We start from the raw sequence: 26,528 nt of genomic DNA, 5'->3' as shown, positions 1-26,528 counted from the left end.
GAGAAAGAGAGAGAGAGAGAGAGAGCAGGTGAATGTGCAGAAATCAGTGAGCCCAGAGGTTGTGGCAACCAAGGAACAGCTAAGCAGCTGGGGGGGGAGTGCAGGGCTGGCTACCAAAAGGTCAGTGGATCAGAGACTTGCTGGAGGGAAAGATCACTCTTCCAAACACATCTGGCTGTTCCTGATGGATCTTCACACCAAATTTACACTGGACCTCATAAAATCCCCATCAGATATTGAGCCTGCAGCGTTTCCCAATCCCCAGAAATAAATCATATGTTACAGTCAAGGCTTTGAGCTTATCCCACAAAGAGGCTGTGTGCTGACCCACCCGCCACCCAGAAATGGCAGGCTACCATCTCCCCCTCCTCTAGCCACGGCAGCCTGAGCCCACTGCCTCTGAGCTGCCTAACGATGCTGGACCTCTTCCACTGAGGAATGCTGACTCAGCAGGAAGACCCCTCACCCCCGTGCAGCATTTTCCAGGGTTGGCTCCCAGCAGGCAGAAGGAATTCTCTGAGACTGGCAGATCAGGGAGTCTTCCAAGTCCGCTCAGCTACAGAGAAAGGTGGCCTTGGGAGCAGATTCTGGCTTTCTTGGTATCAATGTGGAAGGGGCTGCCAGCTCCAGGGTATCTTTCCAACCTCCCAATCTCACCAACAGCATGGGGACTTCTGGGTCATCACCTTACCCTAATCCTAACCCCAAGTCCTAACCAGGTGGGGTCCCGCTTAGCTCTTCAAAGTCAGCTTGGGGCTGCCCCCTAGTTGGACAGCATGCGCTCACGGGGCTTCATCTGCACTGCATGGGGAACATGCGCCTTGCTGGGCAGATGCACAGTTGAGCACTGGTGCCAGGCATAAAATGGACAGTGCCCGGCTGTGCGCAATGGCGTTTGGGTGCACAGCTAGTCAAAATGCCTAATAATCAAGACTCTTTTCACCATGTGGTCTAGAGAAGAAATGGGCTACAGTTAACAAGGTTGAGGGAAGCAGAGAAGGGGGACACAGCAGGCAAGGTGACTGGGCAGGATCAGAGTATTACAGGCCTGTCTTTGGAAGACCTACAGGATTTTTCTGTGCAGTTCCAGGAGGCAGAAAGCAACTTGTTTGGAGGCAGAGCGGAAGCAGGAGTGTAAGCACAGCATCGCCAGCAGCTCTGGCTGGGCCCAGACGCATCCAGCCCATGCCACTGAACCCCTCTGGGAAGAGCAGAGCACATGGCAAGTGCCTGGCCTGGCCAGCCTCGCCCCGGAGACACAAGGCACTGCCGAGCCACTGCTCCCCTGCACCACAGCCATGCTGGGCTCTCCCAACTGGGACGCCAACTGGCTGGTGCAGCAAGGAGAAAGGCAGCATGGGCAGTGGCTGGGGCGGGAGGGGCAACTCCAAGAGCAGCACTTGCACCTCCCAACCAACATGTGAGTATTTTAATTCCCTAATTAAATCCCTTGCGGAAGAGCAGCTCTGTTTTCTAAAGTATGATCTTAGTAGGGCCTCTTCTGCCGCTCCTGCAGCCACCCACCTCTCGTGGAGTCTGAGAGGTGCGGGTTGTTCTCAGATTGCCAGCTCTCAAGTATGAAAAGGCTAATGAAATCAGTGTTCAAAGCTGCTCACTGAAAGAGGCATGACACAAAAAGGGAGAGCACTCAAAGCAAAAGCGGCTGGGAAAAGGGACAAGCCAGGCTCTCATCTAGCAACTACAGGTCACCACTCACTCTCCCATCAGGGATCGCTATGTCACGTGCAGCTGCAAGGAGCCAGAGGGATGAGTCAGAGGTCTCCTACTGTGGCTCTTGCATCATAAATGGACAGGCTGACACCATTTATTTGCTGCGTTTGCTACTGGCCTGTGCTCATTCGGGGGTTGTCGGCTGCTCTCCTCCACCAGCTGTGGCCCAGAAACAAGGGCCTCCTCCCCCGGGCAACAGACGTTTTCCTTCTGCTCTGCTGGACTGTGAATGGAGGCAATTTCTTCTGTCGGTTTTTCCAGAGTCGGGGCAGGAGGGCCACTGGAAATGGTTCTCAGTTCATCTTCATGTTCTTTATCTTCAGCTTCCAGTTCTTTGCTAGTCTCAACCAAAACAGTAACAGTTCTGTCCTCTAAGAATTTCTCACTTAAACTATCCATCTCCACAGATGGAAGACTGGACTCAGTGACTTGATCACCCAACTGATCTGAAGCAGCCAAGTCTGAACTCTCCTTGGGGTTAATCATACCCAACACCTGTTCAGGTCTGTATAAGGGTTGCAGTGCATTGGGCTCTAGGGTGGATGGACTACGTGACAGTGCATCTTGCTTGGAGGAAAGTTTCAATGGTGCCTCTAGTTCCTTCTTGATCTGCCTTTCCTTTGTGTCTTTCTGCCAAGGAAGTGAGAAATCTAACTTTCTCCCAAACACTGCCCCTTGGGCACTCCCTGTTTTACCAACCTTCTCATCACTTCCTCCACCAAGCAGAATGGAGGAAACGTTGGAGCTGGACACAAGACCTGGTTCAGCAGCAGTCTTACTAGCTGAAGATGAGAAGAAGGAACACAATGGTTTGATGCTACTGGTTGAAGACACAAAGGTGAATTTTGGCCAAGTTGGCCTACTTAAAATTTCAAATACAGATGTAGAGTTGTTGACCTCTGTAGGGGAACTGGCAAGCTCATTATTTGTGGTGCTTCTCAAGGCTAAAACTTCCGAAGCTTTTTCATTAGTTGTTGAAATCTCTTTCTGTTCAATTGGGACAGATTTCATGGCATGGATATTGTCCACATCTTTATGGAGCGAATCATGGGTTTCATTCAAAACCATTCTGGATTCCATTTCTAGGCTCCCACATCCATTTGGTGGGCAAATATCAGCATGTGCTTCTTCCTTTATAACTACATGTTCAGAGATAAAGACAGTATCCAAGCCTGACTGGATCATATTGTCATCTGTCTCAGCTTCCAGCTTATGTGTGTTATTCCAACTTTCCAGGCCAATATGAATGTCAATTTCTGATTCTAGCATCAGTTGTTTTCCCGTAGCAATGACAGCATACTTTCTAAATGGCTCTGTGGGTGCTTTAGTCTTCTCCAGCATCCCAGCTGATTCTGCAGCAACCAAATTATTTAGATCTTGACTACACGTATCAGCACCCCTCATCTCACCAGAAGTCAGGAAGTCAGAATCCACTTGCACCTCTTCAGGGCTTTGGCTCTTATCTGAGGCCAGTGTACCCAAAGCATTTGGTTCAGGCTCTTGACAACTGTCAGGCTTTTGGTTTGCTTCAATTTCCAGTTCCATTATGAGAGTTTCTGTTGAATTTTCTTCTGACAAGTTCAACAGACCATCTTCTTTCAAAATGCTTCTGGCCTTTGGTTCCAACAGTATACCTCCAGATGTTTGGACTTGCTGTTTCCATACACTACTTGTTTCTGATCTCTTATCTCTAGATGCTTTGTCTTCTTTTATGAAGGTGCCTTTCCCAAGAACTAAGCTTGTAGCTTCTTTCACATCAGAATTCACATCCTGAGGTTCTGAGGCCCCTGAAGCTTCTGAAGGAGGCTGTTCCACTACTCCTTTAGAAATGCCAAAGAGGCCACTTGTAAATGTTGAAGGCCCACTTGGCTGAAATGAGCAGCCAAAAAAGGAAGTGCTTTTCTTCTGCAAACTAGGAGCAGCTGGAGTTTGGAGTGGGTTGGCCAAAAAGTCAGATAAAGTTCTAGTAGGTTTTATTTTGGTCAAGAAGCTTGAAAACATATCCATGGAGGTATCTAGAACGGATTTGTCACTTGCAGGTTCTTGAGACATCTCCAACCTATCAGACCCTGATGGGATTTTAGGAAGAGGCTTTTGACACAGAGCCTGCTGTGCTCCAGCATGGGAAGGAAGACAAAATCCTTGCGTGGACTCCGGCACCACCTCCTGGCCCAAGTGTTTGAGAGCAGCTGTTCTTTGGGCCACAGAGTTTTTATCAAAAACTGTACTACTGTGTTTGGTGTTTTTGAAAGCCTCATTCCTGTTTGGAGGAGGAGCAACTTCCTTCTCAGAGAAACACACACTCTCATCCCACTCAGTTGGACTCTTGTCCAGCTGTTCCATTAGTTTTGGAATCTCTGGAGGGGATCCATCTTCTTGGATTTCAGGACCTTCAAGGGCAGGGTCAAGATGTGCTGGCTGGTCTTCTTCCTTTGAATCACTAAGAGTTGGGCTGGCTGTAAGCCATTCTCCCAATGTACATTCCCCGGCCTTCCCAGCCACCAGATCACTTGCTTCACTCACCCTGTTCTGCAAGCCACATACTTCCTGCTTCCCAAGTACAGCATCTCGATCACTGGAAGTGGTCCCCTTCTCCTCCACAGGCTGTTTTCTGGCCATTCCAGTGCCAGCATCAGCAGAAACATGTTGCCTCAGGAATGGTTCCTTCTCTCCTTGCCATGGAGGTGGCTCGGCAAAATAACCTCTTTCAGGAGCAGATGGTGGTTGTTCATGGCGGAAGGAGATCCAACTGAAGAAGCTGAAGCTGGAGTTGCCTGGAAGCCCTTTCTTGGCAGAGAAAGGGATCTTGTACAAACCTTCTGTCTCCAAACCTTTGGGAGTCTGGGCAGGGGCTGGAGCTTTCTGGGGGGCAGGGAAAAGGGAGAAGATATCCCAGCTGCTGGTCATCTGCTGAGACTTTGGGGGTGCAGCTTGGGAGAAGCCAGAGGGGAGTCTGAGCCCAGGTTCCTCTGACAACTGCTTGGCCTTCTCTGGCTGGACCCTATCAGGCAAGACTCCTTGCTGCCCTTTGTCTGTGAAGAAGGACAGACTGTTGTTCAAGGAACCGGTTTTTCTTGCTGTTGACTCCCCCACCAACCAAGAGGGGTTCCTGAGCAGGTCTCCACCTTCCAGGAGTGGACTATTCAGCCCCATTCCAAGACTTGCATGTGGGTGGACTGTGTGCTCAGTGTTTCTAGTAGGAGCTTCCTTCAGATTAGCCGTTTCCTTTCCTGCCTTTTCATAAGGCTGTTTCTGAGGGAGGGCATACTTCTTGGCAGTGTCTGCCTCAGACTGCTCTGCAGGGGCACACGCAGCAGAAGCAGCATTCTTACTTTGCTCCTGACCAAATTCCTGGGATATTTGCCTGCTACTCAGTGGTGGGATAGCGGTGTCAGACAGGGAGGGGGCTGGGTCTCTCTTGAAAAAGTTACTGATGGAGCCAAGGAATGATGGAACACTTTGGAGCTCTGCCTTCCTTTGGGGTTCATTTTTCACCAGATTTGGCTGAGATGCTGGCAAAGGGTGCGATGGAGATGTGCTTTCCTGCCCTTTAAAGAAACCAAGGAATCCTGGTGCTGCAAAGGTTGACGGGCCTTCTCCTGGGCTATATGTTTTGAGGCCACTCTTAGATACAGTGTCCTTGGCCTTGGTGGGTGGCTGGCTTAGGGTTGGCCAACTGTTTTCAGACTTTCCCAGAGATACTGGAGCTGCCTTAGCATTTCTGTCTGGTTGAGTTAATGTGTTGGCAGTGAGATCCTGGCTTAACTGAGAGGCAGATCTGAGCAGAGAAGTTTTTTTCTGGCAAGGAGCCTGAGAAATCACAGCCTTTTCTTGTGGAGTGGAGATGGGCAGGGGTTCTTGTAAAGTCCCTCCATTCTTCCTGGATGGTGCTCCGGACACGGCTTCCTTTGTGGGACCTGGAAACTCTGATTGTGGGCCTTGGCCCTTCTCTGCCACATCTTCCAGCGACTCATCCTTCCCTGAGCCCTGACCGATCAGCCCACCCAAAGCAGAAAGCCAAGAGGCAACCTTGTTGCCCGTAGCCTTTTTACCTTCTTCAGCCATTTGCACTTCTGCAGGAGACGCTGGTGGGAGCTCAGACTTTGTAGCAGCTTTAAAGATTCGAAGGCCAGAACGCTTGGTCTGCCCACTTTCAGAAACGGTAGCCAGAGGGGCCACATCTAGCTGCTTGGGTTGGAATTCCTCCTTTAGCCCTCCACCAGAGACCATCCTAAAGTGTGCCTGGAGGTCAAAGGTCAAGGGTATTTCTTCTAAAGACCCTTCCCTTTCCCCCTCAGGCCTAAAGCCTACCCTAGGTTTTAGAAGTCTATACCCTGAGAAGTCTAAAGGCTTCTCTTTCTGGCAGTAAACAGATTCCTCAAGCATTTGAGAAAAAGTCTCAAGATTCATAAACTGGTCACTTCTTTGAAAAGCTACAGACAAATCAAGTGGCTTGTTTACAAAATAATTATCCAACTGTTCCTCTTCAGCAAACCAGAATAACTCATCTTCATTATCAAAAGGCGCTTCAAAGCCCCAAAGAGAAACCATGTTTCCTTCCATCACAGCATTGTGCAAAGTCTCCTTTAGATTATAACCCCAGTTGTCTGGATGAGTGGAAGTGTCAGGAGTACAGCTGTAAATATATTGCCCGGTAGGATCAGTGAGTAGAGAATAAACATACTGACCATCAGTATATATGTCGTGTCCACAATCACTATCTTCTGATGGCCACCACACTCCCTGCACAAGAGGCATCAGCCAGTCCAGGTATTCCTGACAATGGGATAGCCAAGGGCCATCCACATTCATGGCCTCCTGGTCAATTATGGTCCACGTATTAGCACCGCAAGGAGATGAATAGCTTAAATCTATTGGTCTGTCTTCCAAAATACAGTTGCACTTGTATGAAGGAAGATTTCCATTCAAATAATTTGTTGTCCACATTTCATTTCCCCCAATACAAAAATCAGGTGATGTACATGACACAGCATGTAAATCTGTAGGCTGTGTATCAAAATTCTCATTTGATCTCCAATCCATTGTATTGGCATTTCCATCTCTTTTACACAAATTCATTACTGTGTTGCCAGATTCTGACCCGTTCAGAAACTCATCCAAAGAGACGAAATTCTGGTTTAAGACATCATAAAGAGGCACAGAACTCTGACATATCATTGCTGAACAATCCCTTGTGTCATATTCACCATCCAAGCTGGGGCTAATCCTGATTTCCTCAGAAACAGGATACTCTCCTAACCAGTGGAGCCAGTTGGCATTCCATGAAGAACATCTGAGAAGTTCATCTGACTTTTCACGGAGAACCGCCTGATAAATATGAGATTCTGTATCTTGTCTACAAAGGGCCAGTTCTGTCGATAAATCTGTCTTTTGCTGGGAACTGTTCAGAGGGATGGATCCTGGATGGAGAGGGATGGATTCCTTGGCTGCCCTGGCCAAACAGGCATTCATCCTGGGAGTTTGGGCCACTCTCTCTTCTACCTTCTCTTTTGTTTGGTGTATGAAGGTCTCTAGGAAGCTGGCTGCCCCCTCTTTGTCTCTGGGGTCTTCTTGGGTTTGGAGTGCCACTTGAGAACCCCCCACTTTGTCTCTGGAATTAGTTTCCTCCACATTCTTTTCAAAGATCTGTCTCACACCACCCAGAGAGCTCAGATTTGTCTTATCTACCTCACTCAGAAACATGTTTTCACCTGAACTGAATCTGAATAATCCAGAAAGCAAACCAGGAGAATGGCACTTGTGGCTGGCTGTGTTGTGTTGAACGTTTTGTCCATCCCTGGAGGATAAACTGCCAGCTGGAGGACAGCGGAAAAGTCCCAAAAGCGAACCCTCCTGAGCGTCGCCCAGAATCTTGCCCCCTCCGACTCCACTAGAAGGCTCCACGTTCCCCCCCACTGTATGCAGGCCAGATCCATTCTGTGTGGCAGCTGTGGCTGCTCCCACTGCTCTTCGGCGTGTTACATCATTTACATCATAAGCACTCAGGTCATCGTGAGCCTGTCTGCTGTCCGCAATCTCTGAAGTGCCTGCTGCAACCCTACTCTTGTGCCCACTTTCTGGTCCCCGGGGACCAGTTTCTGGTTTCCCCATCAGCTCCTCTTTACTTTCTGGCGGAGACTTTGATAAAGAAGTATGGAGACCCTCTGAATTGTTCCCCAAACCTCCCTCTTTGGAAGCAGCAGGATTTTCAGCCGAAGCACCTTTCAAGAATGAAGAGAAGAATCCTTTTTTTCCCTTATTGTCCTGTGGTTTGTCTGAAAAGCTGATGCTGCTCAGAAAGGGAAGCTGCAGCTTCTCAGGGAATGGGAAGAGAGCTTCGCTGCCTGCAGAACTAGCTTTCCTGACACCGTTTTCTGACTTGTGCCATTTTCCCACACCCAAGGTTGTCTCTCTGGGCATGGATTCAGTCGAGGGAGAAAGTGGCAACCGGCTAAGGCATTTTTTAAGAGGACTAAAAAAGCTGACAGAAGATTCTCTTTGTTCTGATGGTTGAGTAATCCCCTCCTTCAGCCCTTCCTGAGGCTTGCCTTCAAGAGGATGAATTACTAAAGGCTCGGGAGGGCGTTCGTGAGCTGCCTTATCCGGCGGGGATGAGGGGCAGGGAACTTGGGGAAATGTCGTCCCTGGTCTCCAGGGAACAGCCGTGCCACCAAAGTCCGCTCTCGAGCTAAAGGCGCTAGAGGAGCGCAAGAAGGAGGTTCCTGGGCCACGGGTTGTGCCCACTGCGGTTTCCCTCTCGCTCGTTTCCAGGGAAGCGCTCCTGTGTTTTGTGCCATCTCCACCAGGCTTCTCACTTGCTTCAGGTTCACTGAGCCTTACGGGTAAGGGTTCAACCGCTATGGCTGTTCCTTGTTTTACGCGCTCTCTCTCTGGTTCTTTCTTTTCAGACAAGGTTTTTAAAGAACTGAACGTACCCAAGATGGAATTCAGAGCTGAACTTGTATTCTGAGGGGAAGACTGGCTCTCAGCATCATTTGCAGGGCAATCTAGAACTCCAGGAACAAGCCAAGCCTTGTCGTCCCTGTCAGATGCTTCTAGGACACTAACGTTGGCAGCACCGGCTCCTTTTGTACAGCTCTTCTGGGTGAAGGAAGAAACCCTCTCAGGCAAGCCTAGATCGGGTCTGCATTCTGCTTTCACATCTGGATTAGGCTGGTTTGACAAGTCCCTTGCAAGGTTTCCTGCAGATAAAGCATGGACATCTGCTGTCTCAACTGTTGAAGATACAAACTTCTCAACTGATGCTGTGAAACGCGTCCTTCCAGAGCTCATTTTTTCTGTAAGGTAATTGAAGAAGGAGCGGGCTGTGTCTGATAATGCCGCTCCTCTGCTTTCGTTCTTCTCCCTGTCCTCCACAGCAGTGGCTGGCTTTGCCTGCTCCGCATGGGCCCTCTCCCCTGCCACTCTGAGAGGAATGCCCTGATTTCTGCTTTCATGTTTTGGAAGGGTTCCCCACCTGCTAATCTCTTCCTCCTTTTCAGCGAGGTATTCAGACACAGTCTCCACCAAGCACTGCAGCTCATCCACCGCAGAGATGTCTCCCACTGCTGGCTCCTTGACAGGCAAGAAGGTCACATGTTCCTTGAGAGAGCCATGCTTGGATTCACACCAGGCTTGTGCGGCTTCAGCCATTTCCTCCTTTGCTTCATTGTCTGAAGCAGGAGAGCACCGAAGATCCTCAGACCCACTGCTGCTTTCCAGTTCCTCAGGAGCTCCGGACGGCCCAAAACGATCAGCCGGTTCTTCTGGGTGCAACTTATCTTCACCATCAAAATGATCTGACTGAGAATCACAGTTTCTGTGTTTGCTGTCAGAGAACCACCTGCTTTTGACCAAAAGGGTATTTCTGTATGGAAGCAAATCTGAACACACAGGCAGCTGCACCCCAACTTCACTGGGACTGCTGCTATATATATCAGTGTCATCGTAACCTGCACAAGTATTATGTTCAGTTCTTGTTTTCATGCTATTTGAAGCAATAATTGTTTCACGTGGAAGTCTCAGCCTTCCATGGTTTTGTGACCTTCTCCATTTGCACTCCTTAAAATTGTGGTCTCTTTGTTTCTTTCCTCTTCTTCTATCTATTGCATCATATTCCTCCAGATAGCAGAGAGCATTAGGATGCCCTGGCTCTGTGCAAACCTCATGTGAGGACCTTGAACTTTTCAGACAGCTACCGGTGCCCTGTCTGGGGAATCGGGGCCTCTTTAGCTCCTGCCAACTTATAGCCCTGTGACTTTTTTCTAAAAAGTCTTCTATTAACTGCTTGCCTAGTTCCTCATAGTTCTCAACATACTCTTCTTGGTCAACATCATAGTCAAATGGAACAAGCATGACTTTTCCACTGCTAATTAAAGGTCCTTGACTGATACATGCAAAGGGAGGAAAAAAGAGGGAGAAAAAGGAAAAAGCAAGAAAGACGGAAAAAGAGCTTTAACGTAATTTTTATAAAGGAGTTTCATAAAGACTAAATACATGACCTTTATGAATAAAAAATAAACATATATGAGAGAATTAAAACATACTTACAATTCTAACCCTTTTCAATGTTAGAAAACATTAGCTTTATTATGATTTTTTCTCAATACTGCACAGGAAATGAAGAAATGGTAGAACAGTTTAGAGCTGGATTCTCCACGTCCTTTGGGGAAACGATTCCTTCCACAGACGTGGAAGGCCACAATGCAGTGGACACCCCCAATAAAGGGCAGAGAGAGGGTTATTGCCACTTCCGGTCTCCTCCAGACCCCACATGGTGCTTATTCTGGAGGATCCCCCCAAACATTCCCCGGGGGTTACAGGATGGAAAAGAGCATCCTGCTCCCTCAGCAGGATCATTCCCTGGAGTGGAGCTCTACTCCCAGGTGCAATTCCACCCCAGACCAAGCTAAAGAGGGGCTGGGTGGTCCAGAACTCAGCAGAGTAACTGAGCAAGGCACATTATGCCAATACAGCAATTTAACAGAATAACCATAAAGTGATATATTACTTAGAACCATTTATTAAACATAGGAGTTGCCTGTTAAAAGTGTCAGTAAAGAGCCAGCCTGTCACACATCACTCTCTGCAGTGGACTAATATACTTTAATAGTAAAGCACACTAATTAGGTTATTAAATTAAGCATAATAACTAATGCTTAAGAATAAACCATCTGAACATCTCCACTCAAGCACCTTATCATGAGAGGTCAAAATGCAAGACTGACCTCAGGAATTAATGCTGCTATTTAAAGTTACCACTCAGTGTTAGGCCATTTGCACCCCACCTTTAACTATCATTAATGACCCTGTTCACAAGGCAGAATTCTAAACAAGAAACCCTACAGGAGCAGCAGCATTACACTCACGGCCTTTTGACAGAAGGCAGGCAAACAATGAGGGCATGCAAAGACAGGGACAGCTCGGGACCCCCCCCTCGCCCACCCCCAAGCAAAGCCACGCCACAGGACACAAGACACGGAAGCTGCTGGAGCACCACCCACCTATCCGACAACTCTAAGGAGTGCCGGCTGTCTAGCGACAACTGGCGACTGGTCACTTGGCTAGAACGCGATCCGGATTCCAGGTCAGTCCGGCCACTCCCAGTTGAGTCTATGCTGTCGTATCTTCTTCAGAAGGCAAGGCCAAGTTGGGGACAGGAAGTACAGAAAGCAGCACAGAAGGTTGAGAGAGCTTAGTAGCAGCACGACAGGACATGAAAATAATTGCAGGGCAGGCGAGATGCTGAGCGGGGCGTTAATGGTGTCTAGCCAGACTACAAGGCAGGCTGGGAACAAGACTGGGGAAACCAGTCTTACAGACTGGGGCCATGAGGGTCAGCACATCTTGGGAGGTTGAATAACAGCGGGGCAACTACTCTCTCTCCTGGCCGCTCGAGGGTCACAGCCACAGCATAGTGGGATGTAGGAATGACTTGGGAGACGGGGCCCAGAGACTCTGCCTAGGGAACGGTCAGGTAAGAGACGGCATAGCCCGCAGCTGGATAGTGGGCAAGGCAAGAGGCTCAGGAGGGACCCTCCCTAGTTTCTCAGGCTGTAAAGGGGACGGGGGGAGGGGAGAATTGTACTATCAGATTTGCAAGATTCTATTAATGTAGCCTTACTGTACAATAAAGCAGAATTAGCTCATCTGGTTATGTTTCTTATCTGGTCCACCTGGTAAGGCTGACACATAGGACGTTCTTCTATTGAAGCTTCTCAGATCCAATTCTTCTGACCTTGCCCACACTTTTGAATGAACATCTGCTCTGCTTTTGGTTGAAGCTTCCCTTCATGTCTGCTTGGAAGCAGAATGCCAGGCTGGGGTGGGTGGGCTGCTCAAACTGCCCAGCTCTAGCCTTTCTGGACTCAATTCAAAGAGGTCACTATTGACCTAAAGGCACTCAAAACCAGCCTCTGACTGCTCAGAGGCATCAACAGACTGAAAATTGGCCCCAGAATCCTTGGGACAGCGGTCTTCTGAAAGGCCCAAGTGGTAAAGGAATGGATGCCGCAAAGGAACCTTCTGAAACTCTGACATTTTCTGCAAAGCTGTTTCTAAACAAGATAAAATCTGGGCTCTTCAAATTGACTGCTTATGAATGCTTGTTTCTTCAGTATCATCCTATTTTAGGAACGCCTACTCATCTTGTGCTCCTTTTTCTATTTGTTTTCCCTACCATAGTATAGTTGCTTTTTTTAACAAAAAATCTGCTTTTCTGAAGTTCTGTTCCCTTCAAATCAAGAATTCCAGCATTACCGGATGATCACTTTCATCCAATCTTTGCATTACTTCCACGTTGTCAACTAATAATTCTTTGTAACTGGACGCTTGCATATTACTGTAATGGGAACTGTTCATTATCGACCGGTCCTAACAAAACGTATGGAAGTTGACAGAGGGGCAATTTCCTGTCTTCTCCACCCTCTCAACCCACAAACTCCAAAAGTCTCCGTGAAGGGTTATGGGGCTCCCAAGCAATATGAGTTGGCTCATGGAGCCCTCTGGAAAAGGTGGGAATCTACCCATTTTATAAGTTCACAAAAGGAAAGATTCCAACCTCATCTTGCCGACGGTGTTCCTGGGAAGCTTGGGAGGTCTGCAAATGGCAGCAGAGAGACGGGACAGAAAACCTTTGCTCCAAGAACTTCCTTAGTACTTAAGAAGACTGCAATTCCTGTGATAGCCTGTCAAAATGTTCTCCTACTGCCAGATCACAGAGAGAAGCAGCTGCACTGCAGCTCATTTGACCCACTTTGGCAGCTTCCCCTGCCAGAAGGGCATCCACATGGCGGTAGGGGAAGGGACGCTGGCTTCAAACAGTACGCACCTAATAGCCGTTCTTTCGTGGTCATCCAAGGCGTAGCCACGGAGAGGCTCCACACAGACACCTTGCTGCTGCAAACGAGAAGCCACGCGGAACTGATGTGCTGAAGCATTGGGCTGAGAGGTGGTGCAGTATGCAGGAGGGAGGCTGGCACTGGTCTCGCTGCGGTAATCGCTGTCCCTGTCGTCCACGGCACTCTCATGGTCTTCCGAAGCTGCGAGACAGAAGATGTTGGATCTGCCAGCATGTCCGTCAACCCAACTCAAAGAGGGACACTCCCCCCCCACGCCAACCAGTCTCAGAGTAAAGCATAAGCACTCCTGTCTTAAAAGAGGATGAAGGAGCTAAGATGGGACAGTTTGGGACCGTCCTGCGCTAGAGAATTTGCTGCCAAATTCACTCCTTAATTATCTCGAGAAATACCTTTGGCAAAAGGTTGGCTTTATTCTGAGTGAAAAATAGGGAGAGGACAGAGGGGAAGGCAACGCTACTTGGCTGACTCTTGTGGAGAAAGAGAAGCCGAAGAGTACATGACAAGTGGCAGGGCCTCCCTGGTTTCCTTCCCCTTTGGAGCTCTTCAGCACTGCACAGCTTCCTTCCACCGTTCCTCGGCCCTCACAGCAAGGATGGCAAACCAGCCCCAGCCAATGGGGGCTCTGGGTAGGTGGGCCGGCAGCGGGTGCTTGAGCGTTTCAATTCTGAGATCTCCTGGCAGGTGCTCCTTAAAGCAAGCGAGGAGACCCTTAAATCCCATGGGGGGGGGGCTGCCAGACAGTGAACCTTCAGGCATCTACACTGCTGGGGGAGGAGAAGGAACACAGATGACTCTGGCACCACTCCTCCTTGCAAGCAGGGAAGGCCCAATCTTTGCACAGCCCAGAAGAGACTTTGGGAACGCGAGGTCAGACCGCGCATCATCCGAAAAGGACAGGCCCAAGCCAGGAAGCATTTGCCCCCCTCCCCCTCCTATCTTGCACGGCGGGACCAGCACCCCTTTCTCCCTCGGAATTGGCTAAAACAATGTTTGGGTAAAAGCTGTCCATTAGACGCAGAGAGAAATGCGATTCCTAGCATTTTTGGTTCTAGGCTCCCTTGACTGATTTAATTCTACGGAAATAACTCTTCTTCACTTCCCTGAGGTAAAAGATGCGCCCTAATATGGAGTTCAAAGGCAGGCGTGAGGCATCTCTAGTCTCTAACAAGACTTCAAACAGCCCTCCGAAGTAATCTGATTGTCCATGCCGGCAGAGGACAACACCCTCTTACACTCCACAGGCTGCCAGAACGGAGCTCTTTTAATGAGCTGCCAACCTCCCACCAAAGGGGCCAATTTCACTGCACAGAAATTTCCAGATTTACACAAAGGGAATTATTTCTTATACATGAAGGCAGCTCCTTCCAGCAAGAATATCATTATTTCATGAATATTTTTAAATAGAGCAGGCTTTGCTTCCCCTTCCCCTTCCCCAAATGCACACTCTTCAAGTGCGTGAATAAAGAACCCCTGAGCAGTGTAAGAATTTAAAGTCAAGGAATTTAACAGCACCCCAGCTGAGATCACCCGTTGTAACATACAACCCACCCGCCCTCAAAAAGCAGCAGCTCTTTGACCAGGCTGACGGAGAACGAGAAGGTCCCACATGGCAGAGAATCACGGAGCCTGAAGGGCCACATCAGCCATCTCGTCCAGCCTCTGCTCAGCACAGGAATCTCTCCTAAGGCTTCCCCAACAGGAGCTGCCTCGCCTCAGTGAAGGGGAGCCGCCATGTTTCCAGGTCATGCTTCCGCTGCCAAACTGCTCTTGCGTTAGGGAGTTTTTCCTAACGTTCGCTCGGATTTGCTTTCCTGCATCTTAAATGCATTATTTTATGACCCCAGTCAGGCACAATGCAGAAAAGGTCTTGCCCTTGTTTTCCCGTGACATCCTTGAAAACATTTGAAACGTTATCACATTTCGTGTTGGGCATTTCCTCTACCGACTAACCATTCCCAGCTCCTCCACTCTCGTCGGGGGGCTACGATTCCAGGGGCCTGATCGTGCTTCCTTAGGTAGCCAAACCGTGTGCACAGCTGCCACGTCACAGCTCTTCTTTGAAGCATCTATCTGAATCCTTCAAGTGTGGGGCTGAGAACTGCACACGATATTCAGAGTGAGGTCTGACTAAAGCTGGATAAAGTAAACTATTATTTTCCGTGATTTGGAAATTAGGTTTCTGTTGATTTAACCTAAAATTGCAATTGCCTTCTGTTGCAACAACCTCATACTGCTGGCTCCCTGTTCAATTTGCAGTGAATTCCTAGTGCAATACTTTTTCACATCTACTATCAGCAAACCTGGTACTCCCCTCTCTGTATCGCTACATTTCATTGATTCCTAAGTAAAACACTTGGGGCTTGTCTGTGTTACAATTTCATGTTGTATTTTTCAGTTAAATTCTCTATCCAGTCAAGAACATTTTGGAATTGTGTTCCAGGCTATTTGTATTGTGTGTGTTCCAGGGTATTAGCTCACCCACCCAAATATGTGCCATCTGCCAGGTTGGTAAGCATTCTCTCTGCCTCTTCATCCAAATCATTAATAAAAATATTGAAGAAAGAGGCCTCTGGACTGAACTCTGTGGCATCCCATTCAACGCCTCACTCTAGTCTGATAAAAAACTGTTGAGGAGCATTTGATGCTGATGATTATTTTCAAGCCAGTGATATTATGATCTCTTAACTGCTACCTTACTCATCCTAAGCTTAGTTGTTAATCAAAACATCTTAAGGTACTCGGTCAGGTGCTTCACTGAAATCAAGATAAATTACATCTACAACATACCCTCAATCTGCAAGGGAAGTTGCCTGATTTAAAAAAAAATAGTTTAAATTACCCTAGCAATGCCTGTTCTTCATGAATCTATGCTGACTTCTGATAATTAATCAATTTTTCAAGGTGTCTCTAGACTGTTCTCTTTATTACCAATTCTAGAATTTTCTTTGGTACTGAAATCAAATTGGTTGGCCTGTGGTTCTGGAGATTCTCCTTTTCCCTCTTTTTAAAGACAGAACATTTTTCTGGTTCTTCCTCAGTTCTTCAAGATGTCCTTTTTTGTTATTCTTAGCATTTTCCACCAAACTCAGCACATTCTGGGCTTTAGCTTTCTACAGTTCCGAGCTATGACCTGTCCCTCTTTTCATCTCCTACGTGCGTTCAGAACCTTTTTATGAAGCCTCATCGGCTTCTTTTCCTGCCTTCCATTTTTTCCTCACTGGAACTGTTCCTTCAGTATCATCCTATTTTAGGAACTCCTACTCATCTTGTGCTCCTTTTTCTATTTGTTTTCCCTACCACAGTATAGTTGCTTTTTTAAACGAAAAATCTGATTTTCTGTTGTTCTGTTCCCTTAAAATCAAGAATTCCAGCATTACTGGATGATCAGTTTCATCCAATCTTTGTATTACTTCCACTTTGCCAACTAAGCCTTCTTTGTTGGTTAGGATCAAGTGAAGGGTAACTGATTATTTTGTGCCTTCCTCCATCCTCTGAATGAGAAAATTGTCAGTGGAACAAGACATGAATTTCCTGGAAGGACTGTGCTTGGCAGAGTTTGCCTCCAGCACACGCTAGGGATAATTAAAGTCCCCCATCATCACTACATCATTCCTCCTTGAAAGATCTGAAATTTGTTATTGGAAAACATAATCTACCTCTCCTTGGTTGGCTGGGTAATAGTAAGACACCAAGAGCAGTACTGTTGCTATTCATCCCTCCATTTATTTTAAGCCAGTTGCTCTGTACCAAATTGCTAAGTTCATTCACTTGGATTTTTGAGCAGCTGCAGATGTTTCTAACATACAAGGCACCCTCTCCTTTCTGTGATTTCACTTCTTTTCAAACAACTGCACTGTTATATCCAATCATGGGAATCATCACACCAGACCTCTTTGTATTATGAAATTATATTTGCCTTCCTATACTAGGACTTCAAATTCATCTTTTATTTCCTGTCCTCTGCAAATCACAATGCAGAGACAGCAAAGGCCACAAACTCCACAAGTTCTTCCTTATTTTCACTGAGAGGTGTTACAGGCCTGTTTCAGAATTTCCCCACTTCCCTTAGTTGGCTTTTGATGTTATTTATTTATTTATTGGGTAAATTTATATAGCCGCCCATCTCAGATACAGTTGCAAGAAAAAGTATGTGAACGTTTTGGAATTTCATGGTGTTCTGCATTGATTTGTCATAAAATGTGATCTGACCGTCATCTAAGTCAAGAGTATTGACAAATATAATGTGTCTAAAATAATAACACAAAAACAATTCTGATCCTTCATGTCTTTATTAAGAACAACCATAAAAACCTCATAGTGCTAGTGGAAAAAGTATGTGAACCCTTGAGTTGACCTCAAAAAAGCTAATTGGAGTCAGGTGTTAGCATACCTGGAGTCTTGTTAAGAAAATGAGTTTGGAGGTGTGGACTAGAGCTACGTTGACTGATAAAAACCACTCAAACTTTTTGAGTTTGTTCCACACAAGAATATGCTTATGTGAGCCATGCCTTGCCAAAAAGAGCTTTCAGAGGATGTACGATCAAGAATTGTTGATTTATATAAAGCTGGAAAGGGTTACAAAGTGATTTCAAAGGCCTTAGAAATTCACCAGTTAGGCAAATGATCTACAAATGGAGACATTTTGGGACTGTGGCTACTCTACCAAGAAGTGGGCGCCCAGTCAAAATGACCCCAAGAGCACAACGAAGACTCATCAATGAGGTAAAGAAACAACCCCAAGTGACAGCCAAAGATTTGAAGGCATCATTGGAACTGGCTAACATCTGTGTTCATGAGTCTACAGTACGTAAAACATTGAACAAGCAGGGTGTCTATGGCAGGACACCACGAAGGAAGCTGCTGCTTACTACAAAGAACATTGCTGCATGCCTGAAGTTTGCGAAAGAGCACACTGACACTCCACAGCGGTATTGGCAAAATATTTTGTGGACTGATGAAACAAAGATTGAACTATTTGGAAAGAACACGCAGCACTACATCTGGCGTAAAAAGGGCACTGCATATCATCGTGAAAACATCATCCCAACCGTAAAGTATGGTGGAGGAAACATCATGATTTGGGCCTGCTTTGCTGCATCAGGGCCTGGCCAGCTTGCAGTCATTGAGGGGAAGATGAATTCCCAAGTGTATCAAAAAATTCTTCAGGATAATGTGAGAATGTCTGTACGTCAGCTGAAACTCTGTAGAAGTTGGGTGATGCAACAGGACAATGACCCAAAACACCGGAGCAAGTCCACAACAGAATGGCTTCAGAAAAACAAAATCCGCCTTTTGGAGTGGCCAAGTCAGAGCCTAGACCGCAACCCAATAGAGGTGCTATGGAATGACTTGAAGAGAGCCATACACATGAGACGTCCAAAGAATATGACAGAGCTAAAGCAGTTCTGCCAGGAAGAATGGCCTAAAATCCCTCCTGAACAATGTGCAGGTCTGATCCACAGCTACAGGAAGCGCCTGGTTGAGGTTATTGCTGCCAAGCGGGTGTGTGTGTGTGTGTGTGTGTCAACCAGTTACTGATTCCAAGGGTTCACTTACTTTTCCACTAGCATTTTGAATGTTGAATGAGTGTGTTCAATAAAGACATGAAAGATCAGAATTGTTTTTGTGTTGTTATTATTTTAGGCACATTATATTTGTTAATCTTGACTTAGATGACAGTCAGATCACATTTAATGACAAATTAATGCAGAACACCATGAAATTCCAAAAGGTTCACATACTTTTTCTTGCAACTGTATGTGACTCTGAGCAGTGTACAAAGTTAAAACACACAAAAAGCGATACAACAAAATAACCAAAAACATAACAACAAAAACCATTCAACACGTTCGGAGGGCAGCCAGTAAGGAATGCATATGATACTGTTTTGAAGTGTAGGGCAGCATCTGTGTACCACTCAGGAGCCACAACCAACTGGCTGAAAGACTTCTGCCCTGTAGCAGCCACAGAGAGCAGGCCCTCTGATTATTCTTGGGCTGCACAAAGCCTTCCTGGGCTACTGCCCAGATGCTCCCCTTGTGTAGATGCAGCCGCTGAACCAAATTCCCCTCCCTGGAGAAGTGGTCCAGTCAGCTCCACCAGCTTCCCCTCTTCCCAACTGCAGCACTTCTGAAGCATTACTGAGGCATTCTGTGCAGCAGTATGGCTGAACTCTAGTTCTGGGGAAGGAGGAGGAAGTGCTGCCCTGAACATTAAAGGCAGGTAAGACCTGTCCTATTTCCCCCAAACTGTCACAACTGTAAGGAGATAAAAAGGGAAGAAACCACCTTCAGGGCCTACGTTTCAAACCAAAGAGGATGACATATTGTTCCATGTTCCTAATATAAATAAAAAAGTAATGGGGATTGAACAACCTAAGATGGAATTTGAAAATGAATTGTGTGTAAATGAATGTGTGACTGCAAAAATGCATGACCTTTTGTTGAGATTTGAAACAGAAGAGGAACAAGTAAAGACTGCATGATAAAATAGGCTAAGTATTTGGTTACAATATACAGATGGATCACGGGGAGAGAATGTGGATAAAAGGACTGAAATTCACATTGTATTATAATTTAAGAGAGAATTTTTATAAAATGATGTACTGTTGGTATATAACACCAGAAAAATTATCTAAGGTGTATAAAGGTACTTCTAGTCAATGTTGGAAATGTGAAAAACATGAAGGGACATTTTACCATGCATGGTGGACTTGTGAAAAAGCAAAAAAAAAAAAAAAAAGGAAACAAATACGTATGAGGATACAAAGAATTCGAAGGCTAATATTGCAATGAAACCAGAACTTTTCTTAATAGGACTTGTGGATAGTCAACCAGAAAAGACTTGTGGAAGACTGATTTTATATATGGTAACTGCAGCAAGATTATTACATGCACAAAGATAGAGAAATACCCACAATGGAGGAATGGATAGCAGAGATGGCAAAACTGACCTGTTTGGTCAGGAATAAAACAGTAAGTACTTTTATAAAAGACTGGAAACCTTTTATGGACATTTTGCAGAAAATGGAAAAAAGTGAAATGGTGATTTTTGGATTCAATGACTGAAAAAGGACTGAATAGGGGCTGAAGGGATTACTGTAATGTTAAGGAGGGAAGAGGGATAATGAGTTTGTTTGTAACTGCTGTAAAGAAGGGTGGAAGTCACTTCTTTAATTATCTTTTCTCTTTCTTTAACTGTACTGTTTTCTGCACTTTTTTCTCTTTTTGTTTCTCTCTTTTCTTTATATATTTCTGTATTTGTCTTTTATTTATGTAACTACTCTTAATAAAAATTATAAAACAACAACATACTGTTCCACGTTCCAAGGGCTGGCATGGGGGAGTGGGGGGAGCGATGTATAAAGAGAATGACTTGACTGGGTCACGAGAGCCCCCGAGCCCCCTTCCAGGATGTCTGGATGAGGGAGAGTGCTCTTCTTCATGGAAGATTCATTAGAAATGCCGCCAGAGCCCCTGCTGCACTTTCATCCCTCCTGGACAGGAGAGGTGAAGTAGCTGTCCAACTGCACAGAAACTGCACCATTCTCAAGACGCCAACCCTGGGATTTATTTTTTAAAGCAAAGGCAGAGTAACTTTCAAAGTGTTCCTTCCAGCAGGCAAATTATAAACTAGCTGACAAGGCTAGTTTTAGACGGGCTTAGCTTCTTATAGCATCCTGCTCCATAATCGACCAAGTTCTGTTCTTCCTCCCCACACCAGTATCCCCCCCCACCCCAAGGCTCCACACCGGAAAACTGAGGAGCGGAGGAGGGCTGGGGAGGGGTCAAAGGGGCCAAACTTTGGGGAAAGGGAAACAGCTCCGTCTGGCAAGATAGTCTGGCATTCATGCATAAGTGCCAGCAAGGGGGCTTCTGAAGAGATTTCTCTGGAAGGAGAGAAAAAGAAAGAAAGAGGAGGTGAGTAGCTAAAGCTGCAACTGAGGCAGGAACAATCTTCCATGTAGGATGGAAAGAAAATGTCCAAGTCACCACCTGAAACTAGGGTAGTTTCACACCACCACTGCATTGTTAGCACTGGGTTTGTGGCCAAAGTGGGATCATTCCCACCCAAGGTCTGAATGCCCAGGGGACTTTGTGGTAGAAGACAAGGAATGGTTAGCAGACAGTGGCCATATGGATAGATTGGTGGGTCAGGATCTTGGCTCTGAACAGCAAGGGGATCTGCCTTAGGCAGAGTGAAGCTCCTACAAGGAAAACGTGTCTTAGTGCATGCAAAGCAAAGGTGTTCTTCAACTGCCAATCTAAAGGCTGCCTTTCTTACCAGGATGGGCTCAGTTATCCACACATAGGAACTGGTAAACTGGCCAGAGACAAGGGGACAGAATGAGACCTCAGTTCTCTCCCTTGCAAAGCCTCTCCCAGCCAGGTCAGGACTACAGCAGACCTATCATAGCAGGGAAACCCCACCCAGATCAAAAAGCCAACTGCAGGCAGTCAAGACCAGCCTTGTTTCCCCAGTCCCACTTGGCTGGGCAGGCTTTGCGAGGTATGCTGATGAGGGGGCAGGGGCAGGGGGGAGGGCAGGAGGGCAGAGAGCGGCAATTTCCAGTGATTCTTCACAGGCAAGGGAGCAACACCCAAGGAACCGGGGGCTGCTGAGAACTTGCAACGTGAACAGGAGAGGGTGCTTCATCTCTACAATGTACCTGCAAGGGAGAGGTTTCAGGGTCTGTCCTATTTCTCACAGATGGAAAAATGCCACATGGCCTCCTAGCCAAGGAGGCCCAGAGACATGACGGGAGCAGAGTCCACATCAGGCTCAAATGGGGGACCAAGAACTTCAGCAGTCTGGGTCAGAAGTGGGTCCTATTTTGCACAATAATTGGTTTCCTGGGCAAGGAGCAACAGAGATCCGAACATATGCCCATTCCCTTGCTTGCTCGCATTCCTAGGAATAAAGATCTCCATCATCCCTAGATGGTAACAGACAAGAGAAAGCTCCTCTTCTTCAGTTCCTTAAGGGTGAAATTAACAAAGCCCAGATAGTAAGTGCTGTTCAGATCTAGCCCATCTTCCACTTATGCATGAATAAGCCAGATATCCTCAGCCTGGAGCCCAGGCAGTTCAGAACCACAGGGCAAGCAAGAAAAAATGAAGGTGTTACATACTCTGCTCTTCTCCCCAGCTGAAATAACTCCAGGTGCCTGCAAGCCACACATGGAAGCAAAAACAGAAACAGAAAAGGTACAGAAAAAGAAGAGCAATGAGAAGGGTACTTAAATATCATCACTGGATGAAAATGAAATAAAGAAATAAACATTTTTAATTTCATGTTTAATGTTCAGGCTATTTTCAGGCAGCCTTCTTAGACAACTGAAAACAAGCAGTAACTGTCAAGTGCTGACATTATGCTTCCAATGGCCCTTTATGCCCGCTCGGTCGGCTCCCCCAGTTCTTGCTCGCTCAGCAGAAAAGCACAAGGTGTGTGATTGGGGCCCTAAGCCAGGACGAGCCGCTGGATGATTTGCAGGCTTTGTGAGGACGGCTGCGTGAAGTTTTGACACGGCCAGTCCACCATGCCACATCCTCCGGTTTTGGACGAAGCCCTCCTTTTCTGGCACAGCTTCTTCCCGTTCGTCTTCAAAGAGGCAGGTACCAGAGGGGGCCAGGCCCTCCTGCCTCCGCCTGCCTGCCTGCCTGCCTGCCTTTTCCCTCCTCATCCCTCCAGCCCATGAGAACTGCCTCAGGGCGTGAGTGCCTTCAGGAGCCAGAGCTTGCCCTTCTCCAAATCTGCTTTCAAAGCTAATCCCCACCCCATCTGGAGGCAGGAACTTCCCAAAGGAAGCCCAGAAGCACTGTCTGTGCCCTATGCTTTTCACCTAACCGTGGAACAGCCACGCGTGCCCATCCTTCCAGGAATCAAATAAGCAACAGCTTTACAAGCACCGGTCCTTCAGAGATTTCACTGCCAGATTTGTGCCCTATTTTCTGTGAGCTTGTCCAAGGATTTGGGGAACAGTTGTGACTCATTTCTAAACGATTCCATGTCAATGAAATGTGACAGGCGAAGAACGGATGAAGGGCGTTCTTTTGCTGTGCGGTCCCTCCCTTAAGCTGGAAGAGGCCTGGAAGCCGCTGCAGCCAACCTCTGCTCAGGGCAGGAATCCCAATCAGAGCAACTCCAGCAGATGGACAGAAAATGCAAAAAGCAAGCTGTGAGAAAAAGACATCAGTTCGAACCTACTATTTCATGACCACGGATTTCATCGGATGAGAGACCTCTTCAGTGGATGTGGCACCCGGGCTAACTATAGCAGGCCCCTCCCTTCTGGTTCCATATAAGTCCGCACCTGCTCTTCCTTCCCCCCAAACACTTAGAAACTATTCATATTTTCTCCTGGAAAAGATTCTGCTTTCTCCAAGATGAGGCTGTAACTTACAAGACGTTTATAACGGGCTTCTTGAACATTTCCAAGAACTAACCAGAAGCACAAGACAATAATGCGCCAAGACCAGAGAGGACAGTCTCTGAGCAGCAAAGACAGATGTTCCACCCAAATCCCACCACCTGCTGATTGAGACTAGCAACCTGGTGGGTAAAAAGAGGCTTTTTAAAAATCAGTGGCCTAACTCAGCCAATTCAGCAGAAAGCAGGAGTAACTTAGCAAGCATTTAGGTCAGCAACTTTCAGCTCACCTGAGAAACAATAAAACAGCGCCTCGTGAAAAGAGGTCCCTGGTTAAGTGTTTTGGGTATCTGCTTAACTTCTTTTTGCTATATAAGTTAATATAGGAATGGCAGGGCTGGAGTCAACACTGGGAGGCAAAATGCTTACTGTACAATCTGCAACATGCAGGATACCGCTTTCTTAGCTGAAAGGAAAGAGGACCCAAAGTGATATATTTGGGGTATTGTTAAATATCAGGATGACCAAGGTAATGTCAACCTGCCTGCTTTCTGAACTTACAGTTGATGGCGAAGAAGCGACAGTGGCAAACAGCTTTCTTTTCTCAGGACCAAGGGTAGAGAAAGACGGACAGTGTGGTAGAGGAGGCAGGAGGGTTCGCACCCTGGACTCTGAGCCCAGAAGTCCACGCTCAGACAGCCAGCTGGTTTGGTGGATAACGGGTTGGGCTGGGGTTCAGCCCAGTCCACCCTCAGCCACTGACACTCACTCACTGCTAGTCATATCCTGCCCCTTGTGGGCCTTGTTACAGACAAAAATTGGAGGAGGAAGCCTAAATACATCATTGTGAGCTTCTTACTGAAAGGGGGGCTCTAAGCTAATACATGAATGAATAATCATTGCCCCACTATGGTTGCTTGTTTGTTTCATAGCTGGCAAACAGGGTTGTCTGCATTTGTTTGTTTGAAACACACTCCAGAAACAAAAAAACGAAGTGAAGAACACAGCTTGTACTGATGGCACGATTATTATTAACTCCCTTCATCACAGTGGTTAACTGGAAAGAAAGAAAGGAGGTGAAAATACTCTGGGAAGAAAAGATGGATTGTCAGCGTAACAACGGTAGGTTTCTTTTAAAAACAAATAAGCCCAGAATCAAAGCTATTTCACTAAAAGCAGTTGTGACTTGTTTTGTCTGAATCATATAATCACCCTCTTTAGTACAGTCTGGGTTAAATGTTCATCAGAGGATGTAAAGCTGGAGTGGCACTCAACCATTTCCTACATTTGAAGGATCAACCATAATTCATTTTCAGCCAGTAGGAAGGTAACCAGAAACCCAAGATGGATCTTTTAAGAGTCATCACCTGGGGCTTGGTCAGAGTCTTCCTGAGGGCCCGCCAGGAAGCAGTGTGCTTTGTGGCTAGACCAGGCCATCACAGTGTGCTGGACTAGCACTTCGGGAATTGGTCATGGGGCAGGGAGGGAACCTCTGCATTGTTAGTTTCTCGGAGGATTTTGCTCTATCCCAAACCTGAACAAACCCAACCTTCACCCAATGTGTTGATGGAAGTTAGGTTAGAGATTGGAATAACTTCATAGTCGCCTGTGGCGAGATGGGCGGCTATATAAATTGGTTAAATAAACAAATAAATGGAAGTTGATTCATTGGCTGTTACAGCCAGGAGTTGGAGCAGCTGGGCATACTTCAAGCATACCGCAGTTAAGATGACACTGAGCTAACACAGTCCATTGGTATTAATCCACTGCAAGAAGTGGCAGGCCACGCCCGTCTTCTAAGGAAGAGAGGATTCCTAACAGACCCAAATGGACTTCACTCCAACCCCCCCAGCTGATTAGCAGAGGCACCCCAACTGCCCTTTCAACCCTACTTCTTCTATTTCAGGAGGAACCTTATTGTGCTATCAATGACTGGGTCCATCAGGCAAGAAAGGGGTCCACACGAGACAGAAGTTGCGTGTCTTCTCCAAACTGAGCAACATCAGTGTCATATCAAACCCCAAAGATGGCCACAGGGAACGTCATCTCCCTGGTAGCATGCCTCTGGAGCCAGGAGCAGTTTTCCTTACCAAGCTGGAAACACCAATTAAAAGGAATAGTACAGTGACTTCTCTTTTTGCAAAGCAGGTTTATCCTTACTGAAGGCATCTCCCAACTCTAGCTTCTGCCGTGCCCAGCATCATCTTTGCTGCCAACACAGCAGCCCGCTAATCTCCACCTGCCAGGCTGTTCCTTTCCTGTCCTCCAACAGAAGCTGCTAAGATGGGGTAAAGCTTTCTCCTCAGTAGCAGCTGAAGGAACAAATGCAACCAACCCCAGAAAAGTCACATCTCCCTCAGGGCCTGGGAGGAACAGGATTTGTAAGTTCAAAGTGTGGGTAGTGTGGTGAAGGAACAGCTCTATAAGCAGCATGAGGGATCCCAAGTCAGAAAGGCGCATGCATTGTCCCTGTCAGGAGCAACTCAAAGAAGTAGCTGTGCCACCCCAAAGAAATACACGTGTCAGTTACAGGGGAGGTGACTGAGCACCCTGTATTTTCTGGGATGCACAGTTCTTGTGGGTTACACATTGTTATGGCGGTTTTAATCTTTGTACGCTGCCCAGAGTCACTGCTGTGAGATGGGAGGCTCTATCAATCATTTAAATGAATAAATAAACCAATCTCAGAAAAGCCACAGCTTCTTTAAGGAGCCCCTGGGTATGCCCAACAACCCCGTGCTAGGTCCAAAACACCTCTCCTGCTCTGGAACCCAACACCCCCAGGGTCAATCCAAGGGCCCAAGAGTTCACGGAAGAGCCAGGGAAGGAAAAGGGACCTCGGAATATACAGAAGGAAAGAGAGCAACTCGTAGCCCTTCCGTGGTGCAAAGAAGTGCCTCGTTTTGCTTGAATGCATCTCTAAACAGGTACAGCACATATCTCATACCCACTCTTCGTACAATGCTCTTGTTAAATAAAGTTTAAATGGTTCATAATCATCTGGTCCTCTGAATAAATAAGAGATAATATAACATCCCTTCCTCAGGTCTAAGCAAGATTTTAAACTGT

General features: G+C 46.8%; 2 protein-coding genes across 6 annotated transcripts in view; both read right to left on the bottom strand.

Moving 5' to 3' along the window:
• The window catches only part of LOC103065994 (protein unc-13 homolog B), a 169,828-nt gene that overhangs the window by 96,476 nt on the left and 46,824 nt on the right, over positions 1-26,528 (bottom strand). For 2 of the 5 annotated variants that reach the window (XM_088152678.1, XM_088152682.1), the window contains exons 8-10: positions 22,222-22,257; positions 13,061-13,271; positions 11,235-11,360 (exon numbers count right to left, since the gene is read on the bottom strand). In XM_088152678.1, the coding sequence (XP_088008804.1) occupies positions 11,235-11,360; positions 13,061-13,271; positions 22,222-22,257 (373 nt within the window). The remainder of the gene's footprint in view (positions 1-11,234; positions 11,361-13,060; positions 13,272-22,221; positions 22,258-26,528) is intronic. The other 3 variants (XM_088152679.1, XM_088152683.1, XM_088152681.1) reach the window with 3 other exon arrangements.
• LOC148214344 (uncharacterized) lies at positions 5-10,093 on the bottom strand. The gene has a single exon (XM_088152677.1). It carries the CDS (start codon positions 10,084-10,086, stop codon positions 1,801-1,803), a length of 8,286 nt encoding a protein of 2,761 aa, XP_088008803.1. The 5' UTR covers positions 10,087-10,093; the 3' UTR covers positions 5-1,800.

Source organism: Python bivittatus, unplaced genomic scaffold, assembly GCF_059951505.1.
Source record: "Python bivittatus isolate LINGU-HERP-01145 unplaced genomic scaffold, Pbiv_v1 ctg000570_np1212, whole genome shotgun sequence".
NCBI classification, from domain to species: domain Eukaryota; kingdom Metazoa; phylum Chordata; class Lepidosauria; order Squamata; family Pythonidae; genus Python; species Python bivittatus.
Note: the sequence above shows the minus strand (reverse complement) of the source record. Positions and strands in the feature narration are given on the sequence as shown.

Bases quoted from the DNA above. Each gene is read 5' to 3' on its own strand.
- LOC148214344 (XM_088152677.1), bottom strand. From the start codon at position 10,086: ATGCTTGTTCCATTTGACTATGATGTTGACCAAGAAGAGTATGTTGAG.